Source organism: Bombus fervidus, chromosome 3, assembly GCF_041682495.2.
Source record: "Bombus fervidus isolate BK054 chromosome 3, iyBomFerv1, whole genome shotgun sequence".
Lineage (NCBI taxonomy): Eukaryota > Metazoa > Arthropoda > Insecta > Hymenoptera > Apidae > Bombus > Bombus fervidus.
The window spans coordinates 18920123-18939181 of NC_091519.1; the positions used below are offsets into that span (position 1 = coordinate 18920123).

At 46.3% G+C, this 19059-nt stretch overlaps 2 protein-coding genes across 5 annotated transcripts in view; both read right to left on the bottom strand.

Moving 5' to 3' along the window:
* Window positions 1-13948, bottom strand: part of LOC139998427 (uncharacterized) — an 82465-nt gene extending 68517 nt beyond the window's left edge. For 2 of the 3 annotated variants that reach the window (XM_072022945.1, XM_072022946.1), the window contains exon 1: window positions 11956-13948. In XM_072022945.1, the coding sequence (XP_071879046.1) occupies window positions 11956-11981 (26 nt within the window). In that variant the 5' untranslated portion in view covers window positions 11982-13948. Of the gene's footprint in view, window positions 1-731; window positions 854-11955 lie in introns of those variants that run through there. The other variant, XM_072022944.1, reaches the window with a different exon arrangement.
* Window positions 13949-14807: 859 nt separating this feature from the next.
* Window positions 14808-18180, bottom strand: LOC139998429 (uncharacterized). Of its 2 annotated transcripts, XM_072022953.1 has the most exons (3): window positions 17560-18180; window positions 17244-17295; window positions 14808-17177 (listed from the first exon to the last, which is right to left on the bottom strand). In XM_072022953.1, exons 1-3 carry the CDS (start codon window positions 17582-17584, stop codon window positions 16448-16450), a joined length of 807 nt encoding a protein of 268 aa, XP_071879054.1. In that variant the 5' UTR covers window positions 17585-18180; the 3' UTR covers window positions 14808-16447. The 2 variants fall into 2 exon arrangements, with proteins under 2 accessions (XP_071879054.1, XP_071879053.1); XM_072022952.1 differs by having other exon boundaries at window positions 14815-17295; window positions 17560-18176.
* Between the last annotated feature and the right edge of the window lie 879 nt (window positions 18181-19059).

A 19059-nucleotide genomic window follows, 5' to 3' on the forward strand; every position in this document is an offset into this window, starting at 1 on the left:
AAGGCGAAGAAGTGGCCTCTCTACGGTCACGGACACCCAACAGCAATTAAAAGCAATTCCTCTTGGCAGTATATCACTCTTACGTGCACTACCGCCGCGGCTGCCCATTAAAATCGACCTTCGACTCCACCCGCCAGCAACAACGGGATCTCCTCTTGTTCCTGTTGTTTTCAAGAGGATCATGTACGCCGCACGACCAGCCAACGTCCTACAGCGAGCCGTATCGAGAGGAAAATACATCCCGAGAGAGAGCGCTTCTCTTCGCTTCCTAACTACTATCGCGTATAACCATACGCCGTTATTTCGTTGCCAAACGAGAATCACGACGCGGTCGATGAAAACCGAGGAGGAAGAACGCGCGTCTAGTTCAATTCCAGTTTTAGCATCGCGCGTGGAAACCAGACGGATGTAAAAAGCAACGCGAAACCACGAACTGTAGCGATCGCGCGAGAGTCCAAGTAACTCGAGCGCGTCGCACGTGTGCGATTGCGCACGCTCGCGCGTTATAAAACTCACCCTCGTTTGAATACGGCCATAAATCGGAGGGTTAGATCGTGATTTCACGGCGTTGTAGCCGTGTGACGAATAAACATAAATCGGCCACGAATCCGCGAGTTGCGCTCCGAGAGGAGCCGAGCAAATGAGAAGGAAGAAGAAGCACGAAGAAGTACGAAGACGTTCGCCGAGGCGCACACGTGGGAGAATCAACGTATTTAAATTGTAAATGATACCTCGGTTTGCGAAACTCCGCGTCCTTCGAAGATTGCCGCGCACAGCAACGTTCAACGGGGTATCTTCTTGTCTTCGGGGGGTCTTGGCTTCTTTTCCCATCCGACATCCGCGAGCCGGTCGACCCGAGAGGGACGTCGATCATGCGGTCACGCCAGGGAAACGCGAAAACCAGCAACCACGAGAAGAGGCTCTCTCGCATCTTCGCCGAGTCATCCGAAAGAAGTTCTTATCGCGCCAAGCATGAAAACGCGGGGGGAGAAGACCGTGCAACGTTGTCTCGATAACATCTCGCTGTGCGTTCTGCCACCGCATTCCTCTCGAAAGATAAATACTCGTACGTGGAATTGGAAATCAAAGGTGGATCGGTTCGTTCCCCTTTCCGTCCTGCCTTCTCGCGACTATTTGCCCACACGGAGAAAAACGTTGCTCTGCCGCTGGTTTTCCCTGACGCGCGAATTCGCGTCTCTGATACGGCGCAGCGACTCGATCGCGAACTCCGTTTCCCGAAGCTAAACCTCACGATATCGTTACACGCGACGGAATACAACGGGACGTACGGATTCTCGATGGAGTCGTTAAATGGATCACGAGTCAAAGCTTACGCGTTTCGAGGATGCGAACGAGCAATTCGAGAGGTTTCGAGGAACGTACAGGGCTTAGGAATTGGAAGCTTCGTTCGTACGGAACCGGCTTGGAAATTACTTTCTTTCTACGATATATTAAAAAAAAAAAAAAAAAAAGGAACGTGTCTTCTTGAAAGTCCGATTTCGTGACACGAACCAACTCGAGGCTGTTACTCTCGCTTTGAAACACACGATTATCGATCGTTATCTTTCTTGATTGGACCGGCGATGCGGAGCGTGTTTGCCAGCACCGACAACGATAGAAATTGAATTAAAAAATAAACGCGTCTATCGCGGCTGCCTGCATGTAAAACGCGTACGCTTTATTTTGCAAACTCGCTGTATCTCTTTCATCGAACATAAGCGAATTTTCATTCCGACTGTCGCGTTCGCTTCGACGGAAGCTACGTTGTCCTTCGACGTCCACGCTATCGTTACCTGTCGGACGGACAGCGAACAGGAAGAACGTAAGTCGATATTGGGAAAACAAATTTTCCCGATAAGAACGTTAAACTTGAATGCGAGAAAGAGATTGGAGACGTCGCCGTTGAAACGCGAACGCGATGAAAGAGCCTTCCTGCCCTCTTTCGCTTCGCCATCGTTTTCAGTCGAATACTTTTTCCGCGTTTATTGTAAAGCGATCTCAACTGCTCTCCGCCAGTTTTATTCCTCTTTCAGTGACCGTCGCCGTATTTGCGATGCGTCGTTCACGGAATAGCCCGTAGGACGCCTGTTAGCCAAGTGAAACCTGAAAACTGCGCCAACCAGCTTCGCTTTCGAGTGGGATCGATCGATACCAAGTCCCCTTTCTCTGCCATCCGCGCCTTTGTAGTCTTCGCTACGATTCCAAGGAAATAAGAACGAACGTGTCGCGAATAACTTTGAATAAATTCGATTACCAAGGATCGAACGAGCATTTTCGCGACAACGAGTTTTCCATCGAGAAACTCGTATACGCTGCAATTGAAAGAACATAATCTCCGAAAAGCGTAATATACCTGAGATTGAAAGACGGGCAGCGAATCGTGGTCGGAGTGGAATTAAACAAAGCGGGGAGATCGATCGGCCTGGATGCGTCGGTAAAAAGAGGAAAAGCTCGCGAAGACAGGTTCGGAATCCTGTCCGCCCGCGAACTTTCGCGAAAATTGACAGGAGTAGGTAACAGCGTAATCGATAAAGTGGCTGAAACACGACGTGCTGCGTTCTACGATGACCGGCCACGCAACGTCATACAGGAGCATGTTTTTCACACGCATCGATGCGTGCAGGAAATGCCGTTGTGTCGTTTTCCGCGTTGATACGGCTTCCATCCGCGGTAATCGAATCCTGCCGCGTTTTCCCATGACCCGTCGTAAAATTTTCACGGTGCGCGAGAGAGCTTTTGAAACGAACCGGATACGTCGTAAATTCGACAGCGGTTACGCTTTCTCGAATCGAACAGCGCGATCGAGAAACCGCCGATAATTGGCTTGTTTTGCCAAGCAAGGAAAAAATAGGCGTTACTTACGAGCCGGGATCGACTAAGTTCCCACGAACGAGACGAGCGTTTCGCGTTTGCTCTCGCGATGAATCCGTGGAAAGGAGCGAGGAGCACACGCGCCACCGAACTCGGCAAAATCAATGTACGAAGAGCACTCGACCCTGAAACGAATCGATTCGATATCGAGATATCACCGACGGTCGATCGACTTCCGAGAGAGCGTCGAAACGAAAGAAATAAACCGAGCTGATGAACCGTGGAGAGAGACAAAGGGAGCCGGAGGACGAGGGCAACCAAGGGTGGCCAGAGGGAAACTTTAAAGGCCGTTCGAGGCGTAAAGAGTCAAGTAGCCGCAGGTGGTAAACCAATCAGCCACGAGTGCATCGCACGTGCGTTTATGCCGTACTTATGCTACGGCCTAATGCATCTAGGGTATAAGATACTCGAGTATTTGCAGTACACCGATTTATTCTCCTCCGTTTTTCCTTCTTTCGGTCCACGGTCGCTACGTTAGCCGAGAAACGTTAGAACGAAATTGAAACGCCAGAACCACTTCGCACCAGCGTTACGCGCTCTTATTTACAATCGCGTTAATTTGCACGTTGCGTATTCCACGACGACCGTACCTCTTCCATCGGACGACTCTGTCTGCTATGGTTGCAACCGTAATAGTTAGCCACAACTCCGGTAGCGGTTAAATCCGATGTCAACTATAGTTCGAACGAAAATATTGGTCCTCCGATTTGGCAATTTTTCAAGATCGATCGAGATGGCATTTTCCGACGAGTTTCCACGCGTGAAAGTACAACCGGTCTCGAAGGCGGAACCGGTGCATTTTTACGGGTCGCGCAGACGCGTAAATGTCAAATTCGAAGGCAAATAAAACTGAACTGTATCGGGCCTCGGTTTTCAGGCTTTAACGAGCGACGTTCCGCAATTTTGTGGATCGTTAAACGGATATGCGCGAGAACGGTTTTGGAACCGATCGTTAAATATACGCGGACACGGTGGTTGATGCTCCCTAAACGGAGTCCTAACGCTGTGAAAACGACTAATAGAAACGAGGAAGAACAAAGCCGTTCGTTGGTCGACGTTCGTAAAATCGGCCACCAGAGTTCGCTCTCCCAAGAGGCTATAGTTTTCTTAAAAAGAAGCATCGCGTATTATACGTCGAGTAAAAATGATTATCGCGACTGGCGGTTTTCACGGTTCGCTTGGTCCAATGGAAAACCTATTACTACGCTTTCGACGTTAAACGAGCGGCGCCGCATCGGCCGTGATTAATACTTCAGACTTATTACGCTTAACGAATATCGCTGTTAGATCGACGAATCGTTTATCGGACTAAACGTTCGATTAATCAGAGTATCTTGACGCCTAAAGGCATCGCTTTTGCTTCGGCGTAACGATGCTAGTCTATATATAACGCGTATAAAGGTGGGTGACGGACACGAATTACACGAATCGACGATCGAACATTCGGTTCGTCGAACTCGAAGATCAAAAATAAAGCGTATCCGAGCAGATATGTTTTCAAATGGCAAACTACCGTGCGTTTAGGCGTTAAAAAAACGTATCGAGATGCTTTTACACGTAGCGTAAGCCTGTCGTTGTAAAAAGGATTCGCCGACGTTCGAGAGAGAAAGAATGAACGAGGATGTTGACGCGGATGTTGAAACGTGCGATAGAACGCGAGCCTGCAGATCGGACGAAGAGCGGGGGAACGAAAAGCAACAAGAAAGTCCCGAAGGACGAGTCTCGCACGATTGATCTCGCCGAAACGCGACTGCTCGAAACTCGAACCTGCCTCCTAATCGCCTCCTGGTCCGGCATCGGAACTCGCCTGAGACAAAGCCTCCAGTGATCCAACTAAGCAGAACCGTTGCCTGTTCCGCGATCGATCGGTAATTACTGGCAAGCTGAAAACTTCCAACGGCCCACTCACGAGCTCTCTTCGTTCGATTCTCTTCTACCTGCTTGAATTTTTACGATCCCCCCGACCTTTGAGAATTTAAAATTCGAATCGTCGTTTGCGCCTCTAAGAGGTGCACGGTTCACGGGCCAAAGCAAGAGACTACACGTTATGTAAATTTATGAAAAGCATCGACCATCTCGATCGAAACGAGCTTTGTCTCTATACGACGCGACCTGATCTGCCGATACACTTGCGAATCGTGTAATTCGAAGCTATTCCCGATGAATCCGAACGCGTTAACATCTCGTCGAAGCTACCTTCTTTCTAACGCTCTTTCTACGAAACTTCATACAGAATATATATATATATATATACAATCGACAACTAGAACACGATAGCAGAAAAACGGGAATGTAACGTTTAACGGATATAAGAATTTTCTGTCACGAACGATTTCAGTCACATCGAAACCTGCGGAACACGCAAACGGTTATACGCCTCGTTCGTTTCGGTTAACGAGCTAAAGCTGGACGGATATCGAGGTCGCGCGATGAACGCAGCTTACCAAAGTATCGTGCGACACGGATATATCTAATTTCCGGTACGCACCAGGACCTCCTGCCCTGCAGTGTCCGGCGAAGTCGTAAATATGCCGGTCACGTGGTTGCGCGAATTTTTCGCAAGCGTACGTCGATCTCGGCAAACTGTGTTTCTGCTTGGCAAAGTGTGATTTCCAACAGCGTTATAAAAGTCGTAATTTTAATGCTGGCTCTCTTTTTATTTCGACGCTCGTAACTCGACGTTCGTACGAGGTTTCGCGTTAATTACTAGCGAGACGAAACGAGGATAGTCGCTCGATGATACCAGCCGGTATCTTCGGACCGGCTGAAAATCAATTGACACTGATTGACGTCATCGCGAAATTTCACGGTTTCCACGTGCGTCGCGCCGCGATCCTACCCACACAGTTGTTCGCCCGCTCGAATATCGTGGAAATTGCGCAGAAAGAAACTCCTGCACCTTTGAAACGTTCGCTCTTGGTCGAATATTTCAACGTTCTCGAGCGTTTCGAGCGCGGAGAAAAATAGGCCCGATAACGGATACCAAAGATGAAACGTTGCTACGCTCTGGGGCATGTATAAAACGAAGACGATATATAACGTTCTGTCTAATGTAGACGCCGAGTTGGTGTAGCAAATAGTTGCCATACATTTTACTGGCCAACTAACGGTTCGCAATTGAAAATACGTCATTCGGAGAATGTTAGCTCTCGCGGAGAATAGCCGTGGAAAATCGGTACGAAGCGAAATAGGCATATTACTCGTGGAAAATGGGAAAAATTCGTTGGAGCGCGACTTTTGTTACGTCAACGTGCGACGTGTGTCAAGGCTGGACTCTCCGTCGAAACGTGACCGCACGGACGCACGTACTTGTTCGTATGCGACGTTTCTCGAATCCGTTGAAACGTTCGACCACCGGTCAATTGGCGGTGAAATAATAGCCAGGAACGTAGCGTTGGAGAATTTCAGCGAGGATATCGGCGGATCCCGACTGAAATCGCGTCTCGTCACGGATCACCGGAGCCACACGAGGGACGAAAAAGGAAAAACAGGAAGTCGCGGAGGCGCTTTCGCGTCGAAACGGTTATTTCACGACGACGCAATTTCACGGCGTGGCTTTTTCTGTCCGGCGGATGCCTTCCTAAACCGGTAACCATGTAATCTTATTAGCCGACTTTCTGAAAATTAACGCTCGTCGCGTGGTATTCGACTTTTATACGCGGAACGACGTGCCTCGGCAACGTCGTTCGCACTCTCCGCTTCTTTTCTTTCCATTTGGTAATACGAGAGAAACGTCGACGTTTCGAAAGAATGCACGGACGAACCTGACGCGTGCCGAACGAGGAGGAAAGCATCCGCGTCGATTGTAATTCGACGGACGAGCCCCTGGAACGAACATCGATAACGAATTCTTCGACGAACCGTTGCTCCGCCGCGTTCTCTGATCAGACGTATCCCGTACAGCACGCTATCGAATCGATCTATCAAATTGTGAAACTATGCGGCCTCTGTTATCGCGGTGAACAATGCGATACAATGTCGACTCGATCGTAATCGAATCCGAGGATCAGATTCTTTCGTCGATGTCGATACCATCCCTTCTAATTGAGAGGAACAGACGCGAGAGTTGCTTATCCGCGATGTAATTATCGCGAGATTTACGGAGCAACTGAACGGAGGAAGAGAGGATGAACACGTACGTACGAAGCAGACGTGGAAGAAGGGATTACTGGAAAGATGGGGGCGAACAATGGAACGATTCTTCGACCGACGACAGAAGCGACCGAAGCCTCGGGCAGTAAGTCGTTATGTAAAAGTTACGCGGCAGTTGCCATTGTGAATAAGGTGTATCAAAGCGATACGGCTGGCCCAGTTACGGCTCCGTTCGGAAATTACGCTCAATCAGGGGCTTTCCTTGGTGGAATTTTCACAGCTCGGCTATAGTTGTCGGAGCGAAGCGAGCAACCCTCCAATCAACGCTCGGTTATCGTCGTCCTTTTATTCGTCGTCCGAGCATTTTCCATTCGGGTTTTCCGCTCGACGAAGCGTCCAATCTCCGTCGTATTGTTCCTTGTTCATCAATGCCGACGACGTCAAAGAGAAACAATTCTTGACCCGCCGTTTAACCCCGTTATCCACTAGCTCGTTTAACTTTATCCTCGCGTTCGACACTTGCCGCGATAAATCGATCGTGAGATCGTCAAAAGAAACGTTCTTCCCGTTGTTCGTTTCTGACGCGTGATCGTAAATATGTAAATTTGCCGAGTCAAAGTTTACCACGTAGTGGACGAACGAGAAGTTGGAACCCTTTTGGACGACCGGTCAACACCCAGAGGCGATTGCAAATGCATCCAAGATACGATTGTTTCGAAGCCGACTTTGCACGAACAATCTCGCGGTACGTGATTTCTCTGCCAACAACAGGTTCTACCGGCGAGGTGAATCACTCGTGACTCACGCACGAAATCATCCGCAAACCGAACCCCTGCAATAAGGATCGTGCTCTCGAGCAGCAACTCGCCGAACAATGTTATCAAACATCGATATCGTTTTTTTAATCGTTAGGAAACTCGCGAATCTCCAACGCCATTCTCATTTTTACCTCGCGCGTTTCAAGTTTAAGGCCGGTGGAGCCTTAAACTGCTGACGCGAGAATCAGCTTGATGCTCCCACCTGGCGCGATGGTAAGAAGAATGTAAGTAAATAAACTTAAGCCGTTGGTGCGTCCTGAATTATCCAAATAAATTGACGATCGAACCGAACAAATTTTCTACAATTTCGTATCAAAGTTTCGATAAAAAATCGATATCGTGTATTTTACGTCCGTGGCCAAGAGGCAGCATCGACGAACTCGGCTCGACGAGTCCTATAAGCTGACAAAGAATAAGGATAACGGTGGAACGAGTCTTCTACGTTGGAGTGGATCATTGGAATAGATCAAGATCAACGGCAGTCATTCCGGTAGTTTACAATGGCGTAGTAATTACGAACAGAACGAAAGGGTAACGCGAATGAAACGGTATTGCAGTCACGGCGAGTTTAAGGCGGTTTAAGCCGAACGGAATAGACGACGGTGATCGTTACGCGTTGCTAGAAGAACAAACTCTCGCCATTCGACGACCGGTTGTTGAAAAGGCGGCGAGTTTGCTCGGTGCGCAATCGCTTCCCAGAAACAATTCCGTAACGCTTTAAAAACGGAGCACAAGCTCCTCTGAAACCCTCCGTCGCCGCCGCCCCACCCTTCCCCTGTACTCCACGTGTCTCGCGCGCGTGTAATTTCCTTGCGAACTGTTTAGCGAATTTTCTTTTAAATATATCGGCGGAGAGCCGGTAACGGGCCAGCAGTAAAATATGATGCACGGCGCAACGTTCAAAGTAACGCGCAATAACTTACGCGGTTATGGCCCTTAACTCTATCCCATCGTACCACGTGGAAATAGTTAGATTAATGAGATTTCGTTGAAACCGCTTGCACGTCGTTAGAATGACTCGAGATTAACGGGCTAAACAACGGTGTTGGCTATTCTTCATCGGGACCATAGTTCCGGGTTCCCGCGTTGACGGATATTTCCCTCTATCGAGGAAAAATCGTCGTTACCATTCGAGTTCCTCCGACTCGAAAAGCAAAACCAAGTCGTTACCAGTCGTACATCCGTCGAAGCGGATTCCGCTTCAAGGAAAGCTTCACGATTTTTCTAAAGTTTAGTTTTCTTAGTCCTCGAAGCCATTGAGTATTGTTTAGCGCTGAATTAATTTGAAGGACCTCTCAGTCTCGTAGCTTTCTAGGAACATGCCTTGCGCAAATGATGCAACGGGATACAACGGGCCGGTTTTTCCGTAATTGTATAAATACCCATACACCCGTGGCTTCGAATCCCTTTCGTAAAGCAACGCTGCCGGCGTGCGGATCTGGACTAGCATACACGGTGTACTTACACTTAAAATTGCTTAAATATATTTTTCTATTGTACGTTCATCCACGCATTTCACCCCCCTCCCTCTCTCTCTCTCTGTTACGAGATAAAACCTTAACAACACGGCGTAAAAGTTGGTCGGGAGAGCGGATTCCGAGCCGCGTTCCTATTACGAAAGAGGAAACCTTTCTTCAAACGAAACAATCGTATTACCGTGTTCCAACTAGACGTCAACGTCGCTTTCGATCAGCGAGGAAGCTTCTGTGAAAAGGACGCGCGAAACGCCCACGAGACGCGTGCAACGAAATTAGACAGGAACGGCTGTTCTACGTGGAAAAATCTGCAACGAAATTCGATCAATTAAGAGTTAACGAAGAAAGAAGAAACTCCGGGCTGTGTTTCTCTTGGCGTGCTGCTCCGGAAGAGAAAGAGAAAGAGGGAAAGGGGAGAAAAGGACGAAGAGAGAAATCCGCTTTCTGCAATTAATCGCATCAAGGACGACTTTCCCAAGCCTGAAGAGACGTCGAGGGAAAATTCATCGAATCGAGTCGAGTCGAGTCGCTGGAGAGGTACAATGGCCGGTTGATCCCCTTAATTGAAATGCTTTAATTAGAGCTTCGTTCGACGAGAGAATAGAAAGAAGAGCGAGGGAACAAGGAAAGGAGAGAGAAGCTGGAGATAAGAGGAGAATCGAACAAGTCGTCTCGCTACGCGACTATCGACGCTTCGTTTTCACGAAACCAGAAGAAGGAAAGCATATTCCCAGACGTCGCAACAGATTCCATAATTACTGCAGCTCCGGCGTTCATCAGCGGCGGATACGTTATTTTTACCGTCTTACTCGCCAGCGAATATAAACTCGGAACGAAACAAATTGCTGCCGAATATTCGTTAATTTATTCGAAGCACGCAGACGCTACCTCTAGCAGGTAATTTGCTGGCGTAACAATGAAAAATTGAAGCGCCATCGAGAAAGATTTATGTTTGAAACGTCGAAACTTCTTTTTGTGGTTCACCGACCCAACGACCAAGCCGGTCGGTATTCTCATTCGATATTTTTCCCGCTTTCTATTCCCTTTTTCGGGGAGAGCCCCACTTTCGGATCGGTCGCGATAACCGGCCTCTTTCGTATGCGAAGGCCCAGTCGTGATACTGTTATTGTTCCTAAACGAACGTTCGGCCGACGAATGCCCGAGGAATTCGATCTTCTCGCCGGAGAAAGGTTGCCGCGGAGTCACCGATGGATCGTGACACCGAGCATTACGGCAGACGGAAAAAGCTGAAAATGCCGACTAACGAGAAAGTGGTGATCGTCCTGATACGCGACGACCGCGAGAAGAATGGGGAAAATTCGATGGAGGGGACAAACGTCGAAAACGAAGCTAGTCCGAAATAGCGGGAAGTCCCGGCAGCCTCCGAAGGTGGCAGCTTCCAAATTAGCATTTCAATTTGCCCGTGCAGGTGTTCCAGAGACGGCAGTCGCGACAACGACACAAGCACGATCAACGACTCGAGCCGAGTCGTCAGTCGGTGAGCACCTGACATTTTCGATGCAAAGCCTTCGTACAATACGCCGAGTAACATTTACATAGTCGTTCGTGCGATCGTGTTCTATCTTATCTGTCCCTCTAAGCCGATAAACGAACGTCACTTTCCCGATCAAAGGTGTGAATCGATCATCGAAACTACGTTCTCCGACCCACGCCACCGCGCTCTTTTTTTTTTTTTTTACGTCGTTTTAAAGGTGAATGACATACGTATATGTATGACCGAGGCACGAATACGACAATAACAATTCGCAGAGTTTTACGACGTTCGCCAAACGCGTAGCGGTGGTTGGTCCTAACAAACGACTACCGATGTAATTGGATCGCGATCGTGGCCGAGATACTCGTCAATTTATCAGTGGACCAATACACACGGTTCGCGAACAGATCGCAGAGTTAATCTCGTGATTAAAGGGAGTTTGCATCGCGCTCTACCTGCCATCGAACGAACGGCGCACGTTCTTTCAAAATGATCGCATTGATCATTTGTCAGAATTCAGCTCTTTTTTTATCAATTCGAAAACACTGCATGTAAATTCGCTTGAAATGTGGCGCGTTATTGCTCGTTTACGTCGTGGCTCCTCCGTGTCGAACCACCTCCCAAGAAATTTGCCGTTGCGCCATTGTAACGTTGTTTACGATCCGGCGACAAAGAAGCAGGAAAAAGTATGCCGGGATGTTATAGGATGATGCAAATCTCAATGCCAACCGCTACCACCTACGGACATTCTTAGGAAATGAGGTGTTTTATTCGTAAAGTGCGATAGCCGCTGAATTCGACGACGAAGAAAGTAACAACTTAAAACGACGCGCTTTCATCGTTGTGACGACACGTTTCAAATTTTCACGTTTCAGATTTTTCCTGTCCCGTTGAACCTCCTGCAGGGTTACGCTACGACGTACGCTCGCGCGAGGAACGGATAGGATTATTAACAGAGATTTCGAAGAAAATGAGCCATAACAAACGGCTCGAGGATAATTCGATTTATGTCTGTTTCGACGTTAATACACCGTGACTTTCCAATGGTCCAAGCAAACGCGACTCGTTACGGCCCTCGTTAAACGAACGAGCTTTTACAGCGGACGATGATCCGCCTACTGTTATCGCCAACCGTTCTAGAAAAGCATAGAGCGTACCGGAATACGTAAATTCCCTTGTCGAGCAACTTTCGCACAGATCTTACCTTAATGCGCGTTGTGTGGTCTTCATTTTTGGCTGTTTCTTCGCGTATTCTTCTCAGCGACCCTCAGCGTCGATCCATCGATTCGTTTCGGCGTCGAGGCAAGAGCGATCGGAGATCAAACAAGAAAAACGAAACGCACAAGCTCGAACACGCACACGCGAGAAGGAAAAGAACACTGACTCGAAACGTGTTTGCTTTCGATCTTTACGATCTCGGTCCGATTAACCACTGCACCGTGCTATTCTTCGCACGAATCGAGTTATACGCGAAGGCAATATCGATCGAATTTCACCGGTCACTAAATCGATAACGTTGCCGTGACCGAAAAGGGTAGCGAATGTGACAACGAAAAGCACAAGATTCGACACTTCAAACGATTTCTTAAAATTCAACAATGGCGATGGTCGATATCTTACGTTGATCGACGTCGCGTCGTACTGTTTCCGTTCGATCCCAAATCCTCGAGATCGCACGATGATTATCGATAGCTATAAAAAGAAGTTACACGATGTAGCATACGGTCAGCGCTTCCATCGAGTGCGCGGCAGTAAGAGGCACGAATTAGATTAGTGGGACTCGTAACCGAGACACTTGGAGGTTAGGTCGAATCCGGAGAGAGGCACATAACCTCTCTTTCGCCAAACTGATAATCGCTCGGCTTCGGCGACCACGACGGATTCTTCTAAACTTCCACGGACTATTTAGCTTTTTCGTTCATTTTATTTCTCCAAAGTACACCTCGACCTCCGATACGCTTCGACAGCGATTGACATGGTGACTGTGATTTCACGCGAGTCTCTCTGCTCGCACGTGTTACCGATCTTGATATTTACTGGTCGCTGATCTTCTCGCACGTAAGAATTTTCTCGATTCTCGGAATCCTCCAAAAATTGACATGGGGCGAATTAAACGTCGCGCACCTTGACGCCAGCATCACGTCTACGCTAAGAAATACAAAATATCGTAACACGGACGTTCTCTTTAATTTCATAAAATCCTCGATTCTTCTCCCGTTTTTTCAATAAAACGTTTCTTATTCCATTCCTCTCTATAAATCACACGTCGTATTCGCAACGACAAAGTCACTGGAAGAAGGTAAGCTGTCCGAAAATGTTGCAGCAAATGGTACACCTGCGATCTTGGAGTACCGCGTTCGGTACAAAAGCGTGCCACTTAACAAATGACCGATGCGTCCTTCCGTCTAGCAGGACTGGTTTGCGCGATAAACAAGCTGCGCGTCGCTTCGCATTCACGCGAAGCCGATCGGAGTCTCACTGTGGCGAAGCGTGAACGAACATCCACGGAAAATCTCGTTACTATTCGGACGAGGTAGCACAGAGGGCATCGGTTTGGAAAGGCAAAAAAACTTGGAATCACACGGCAGGTGCAAAAGGTGCCGGTGTAGAGGAACAAGCGAACAACCTCCTCTCTTCGCCAGGTCCCAACCGAGAGGTCCACCGTACGAGGACTGGTTTCACGAGACTCCCCGTGCTCGACCGGCCAGACTACTTCGGGCACGATAGAAGGAGAGGGAAATACACAGAAAGAGTATGTTCGGCGAAGAGACGGGAGGGGGCGAGAGGCGAGGAGCGTGTAGAGAGCGGGCTCGTGGAGTGTGGGTCCCGTTCTTCGGAGAGAGGCTTACTCCACCGAGCGCGAGGAAGTACTGTTACTTAGACAGAGCCTTCGGGGCTCGCAACGTGCTGTAAAATGCGATGCAGAGACCAGGACGCGGTGCATACGATTTCAAGCCATCTGCCACTGAAGAAAAGTCCGCTATACCACGCGCTCGGACTATTCTGTTTCTCCTTTTCTCCTAAGCTAATACCTTTCGTACGGAACCAGCGTAAATAAACGAGATAGTTCTCGACGGGTATTCGTCGATACTGTTGAAAATCGATTCGCTCTGATACGTTCCCTTCTTTTCTCGGACACCAACGTCCAAGGATACTATCGTGATACACGCTACACGGACGTGACGTAAATTTATAGCACAGCGACGATTACCATCGTTGATACTTCGATGCTACTAGCTCGAACGATCTCCCAGTGTCTGACCAAACGGATGCACGGGTAAACAATTGGAACGATCAGCCCCGATTTCGTGAACTCGTGAGAGTCGTAGCGCGTTACAGGCAGAACGTTCACGGGTCACGCGAAACGTATGCCACGATCGCTAGGATGCACATTGCCTATGATATATCGTGTATGATAGAACGTGTACGCGTGCGTCGACAGGCACCAACGAATCGCGTGTCCTCCTTCACCCTCTGTTTACTCGTGTGCACGCGAAATTTCGCCAAGACGAAGATCGATCCTCGCGCGGTTATTTTTCTCACCGGAACCCTGCACGTTCCAACTAAAATTCATGTCGAACACGATCCAATGTTTTCGAAATCCCTCCTTCTCTCTCCTCTGTACGTGAAAATCGAAGGCAAATTGAAAAAGATGTGCTCACCGGTCGGTAGTCGCGGCTCGACTGGACGACTTGCCGCCTCCGCGCTATTACCCGCCGTACTCACTCCCGTATCGAGCGAACTCCGGCGCCCTTCCGTGTACTACTACCCAAGGTGCACCTATTGCCACGTACCTGCACGTGCTCGCGTATAACTCTTACGCCCCTGTGTGTGTATCATATGCACCATGTATGTGTCGTCAGTGCGTACGAATACTCATACGGCCGGGTGTAACCGGTTTCACCGATTTTTTCCCGAAAAGCATTCACCACGGTTTGTAAAATTGTTTGCCCTTTGTGGTTTCTCGGTATTCCCGTAAACTTCTTGAAGCTATATTTTAATGCCTTTCGCAGGAAATTGCGATTACGCGAGTATCCTTCGGAACGTTAAAACATAAAATTGTTTCAAATATTTGGATACAGATTTTTAATATTTACCATTGAATTTAGATTAAAACTGGAGAAGTAGAAACGAACAAGCAGACTGTTCTATAGGGGAAAGTGACTTGTCGTTTAATCCGTGCTGCGTAACAGGAATGAATTTTTCAAAATTCCAAACGTACAATCGTCATGCACTGGATAACGTAAGGCGTAATGTAAGGTGACACCAAGGCAGTCCACTACAGAATCACCGTACATACACGATCGACATCACCATGATCGAGCTTCGTCAAACTAAGTTTCCTGTCTCCTTGTTCTATCTGTTCTGTCAATGCAAATTTGGCCCGCTCCATAGTCATCGAACGTCTCCGTTTCACTTTCTACGAGATTTTTCTCGTCGCATTTCGATTAATCGCATCACGAATTGAACGACTTCGTACCGAGAATGTTAATTACGGAGGAATACGATTCACCGAGTTGATTCAATCCAATCCAGACCTAACTTTCCCTAACCTAACCACGTTGCTTTGTTGCTTTTAGCTTAATGAGCGGCGTTCTACATTTCGTAGATGATACATATTTTTCTGTCCTCTCGAGAATGACGTAGACGCGTTTTGTTTGTTTCGAATACAATTCACGATGCGTAAAGTCGCAAAACAATTTCGTCTCTGTCGTATTATTATTGTTATATTTCCGTTGAGAGTTGATATAATTTATGATCCACATCTGCATGAAACATCCATAAATAAAATGAAAGTGCAGGACTTGATCTGTGTTAATCCGATAAGATAGAATAATGAAATTGCATTTAAGCGCTATAAATCTCTGTCGAGCCCTACGCGTTGCATGATCCTTTGAAGGTGCAATATCAATGCGACGAAGCCTAGGGAGGCAATCTTTTGAACCGCCGCTTAATAAATTGAGTCATTAGGAGCACGAGGCAGCATACATAACGATAGTAATCCTTAACGTCGAACAGGAACAACCGCCCTGTAACTTTTAACAATAAAACCAAACTCCAACATATCTTTGCGCCGTGTAACATGATGTACGAGTACATATATGTATGTATAGCGTATGAGATACATGTACTTCTTCTATAAACTCGTCTGTACGGGGTTTCTACAAACAAAACAATTTTTATACTCTTTTCATCGTATTACAACTTGTAGGACAGCGTGTTGGCTTTTCGATCTATTATCCTTGATTAACAATTTACGTTCGTTTGATCGATCGTTTAGAAAACTTGAAATGGAAAAACACTAACAACGCGCGACACAACCAGATTTGTACGGTTCGACAGTCGAAAAAACAGAACTCGCGTACATCGATTACCTAATGATATACAGCTATAGAACTGGCAAGATGGTAGGTGCTACCACCTGAAGGTTGTTTCGCGAAACTAGTGAGCAATCACGACGTAACACATTCACGAAAGTGTACAGTGTACATACACCGAAAAGTAGACGTAAATATGTATACATATTGTAATAATTAAGTTGTTTTTATATTATTCTGGCAAATCTATTCGTACAAAATATCTTATATAAAAACGATATAACAAAAATCTACATTGAACTTAAATTTAGAATCACTCGTTGTTAAATTTGACTTTTTAGAAAATTCGTTTTGATCGAACGTTTTCGAGTGTTTTCGTTACATGTTCAAATGTAAATGCTGCGCAGCAGCGATAATTTGACATTTCTGTAACTCCATTTTCTGTTCTTTCAATTTTAATAGTCTTTTTTGAACTTCCAACTCGCTTTGCCGCATCGCCATTTCTTCTTTATGCCTCCTCTCTCTATTTTTCTCCGCAATCGCCAAGTGTTTTGCCATCTCGTTGAGAAATTTGTCGAAAAGCGTCGTTGGGGTTTCCTTCTGATCCATCGCTTCGCTCTTGTTGTTTGTAGAGGAGTTCGAGGACGGCGCCGCGAGAGGGTCCTCCTGTTGCTGATTCACGACGCTAATATTGCTCTGTTCCTCGTTTATAGATTTTGGTAATATAAACATATATCTCGCGGAACCGGATGGCGGTGGAAAATCACTTTCCTCCAAATACATGTGTTTCTTCTTTTCTTTAAAAATTTCATCCAACGCCCTTTTGTGTTCCCATTGTCCGTAATGTCTCATTCTACCGGGTTTTTTTAAAAGCTCTCGAAACACAAGATTCTTGTATTTTCGTTCGAGAACACGCCATTTGTTCTCGCACTTTTGCGGACTAAAGTAAAAACCGTGTTTTTGCATCTCGAGAGAGATCATCTCGAACATTTCACGTAAACTTCGAATCTGAGTCGACTGTCCTACCTTCGAATGATATTTCTTATACTGGCTAATAAGACACGCGGTGGCCTTACTGGTCCATAAATTTAAAGCACCGACATCAGCACTAGAAGGAATTACGTTGTTACTGTCAGAACTGGGAAAATCGTTTTCGTGTTCCTCTTCGACATACCCTCGCAGCGTCGGTTCCACTTTGATTTCCATTTGTTCATCGAAGTTTTCCCCTTTTTAAGAATATATTTACATGACAAAAGTGTATTAAACGTGTTTTAGATAAACGAACAACAACAATCGGAATAAGGAGAGCGAGTAAGTCATGGATATATTTATTAACAACATAAAATAATTTTGAACAGTTTCAAAAAGAAACAGCGAGATGACCACGCTCGCGTACGACACGAGCGCCAGGCATTCGGCGCAGCGTAGAATTCACGATGAATACAGGGCAATAATAGGATATAACCTTGTTTGAAAATTGCTTTTCTTACCTTTCTGTTCTGTAATATCGGCCATATTAGCACACTCTCGTAACGTAACCTCCGTTCTAATCTCTGAAAGAAGTCCGACACGAGTGCCAATCTCGGTCGTGGCACGGTCTTGCAGGGGGCCGAAAAACCAATGGAAACTAGTTCCAAACCGGTTTCGTACTGAAACTGGTTCCGTACGCGTCGAGAACTGGCGGCCATGTTACTCCATACTTTGTAAACACCAAAAGTACTTAGGTTCTCTAACCAATAGAACTGTCGTAGAATCGTACGGTCGTACCAGTTTCGAACATATTCAGATATGGGTTAACGGTCGGTTTGTAACGTCAGACGTTAGTAAGTTTCAAATTTCGGATTAAAAACAGTGGATGGCAATATACAGCGATATTGTCAGTACAGAACGATTGACGATAATACCGATTCAGTATATCGAAGCATGATTTACGCGAATATCGAGGATAGAGAACCGTTGTACAACTGCCGAACTACTTAGAACGTAAAAATTACGTGTATAAGAATTCACAGCCGTGTTTCGCACGAAAGAATTACCAAAGCCACATTCCGGATATTCTGATGATTAGACTGTGGATATTTATGCAAATTCGTCATTTTTGAGAATATAATTAAAAATCTATAAGATTCGGTAGAAAGTTGTGTTACCTACCAAGTATTATGAAAGCTATTATACTTTCGATACTTTATATATTTTTCCATATTATGTCTGCGCAATTTTGTATTTCTAATTTTTAATTTCCTGTAAATGCATAAAAATTCGCAATCTGTTGATAATAAATTATTTATTATTACATCACTTGTTACATGTTAGATCATGTTAAACGTAAGATGTCAAGTTTCATAAATCGAGCGCATTCCATTTAATGATTTGTAGGCATTTCTACGATTCAATTACGTCATTCCTTGAATTTTTTCACATTGTTAAAGCGCGTACAACACCGAGTTTCATCGTTCACTTTCCACAATATACGCGTTATGTTTTGCATTATAATTCATAATTAGCTCGAATTTCCCATACAATTAAGACGCATACATGCGTACATACGCAATGTATGTTCGTAAAGTCATACCTGCAATTACCGCGTATAAAACACATGAACACTCATATTCTCGTAAAATTGAACCTTTCATCGCTTTTGTCAACAATCATCCTTCCCCGACATTCTCAAACGTTCTGGTCGATGGATATATCCAAGCGGAATCTAACGCGTGCCGTAACATAGTTTTCCGATCGTAAGAAAGCCATATTGATCTCGATACAAAGGTTAGTCGATAACTTGGTATCCTTGCGAGAAAAGTGATAAAGGTGCTGAAACGTTTAAGGGCATGCTTCGGTCGATCGATCGATTCGGAAAAATTTGTATCGGTTTCGACTATCGATGAACGATTTATTGCGACAATAGAATCGATCCTTCGAGCGACGATCATCCTTTGCGACGTAAAATAAATCGATACCTCGGATAAGTATGTTTAAGACACTTTGCTTTT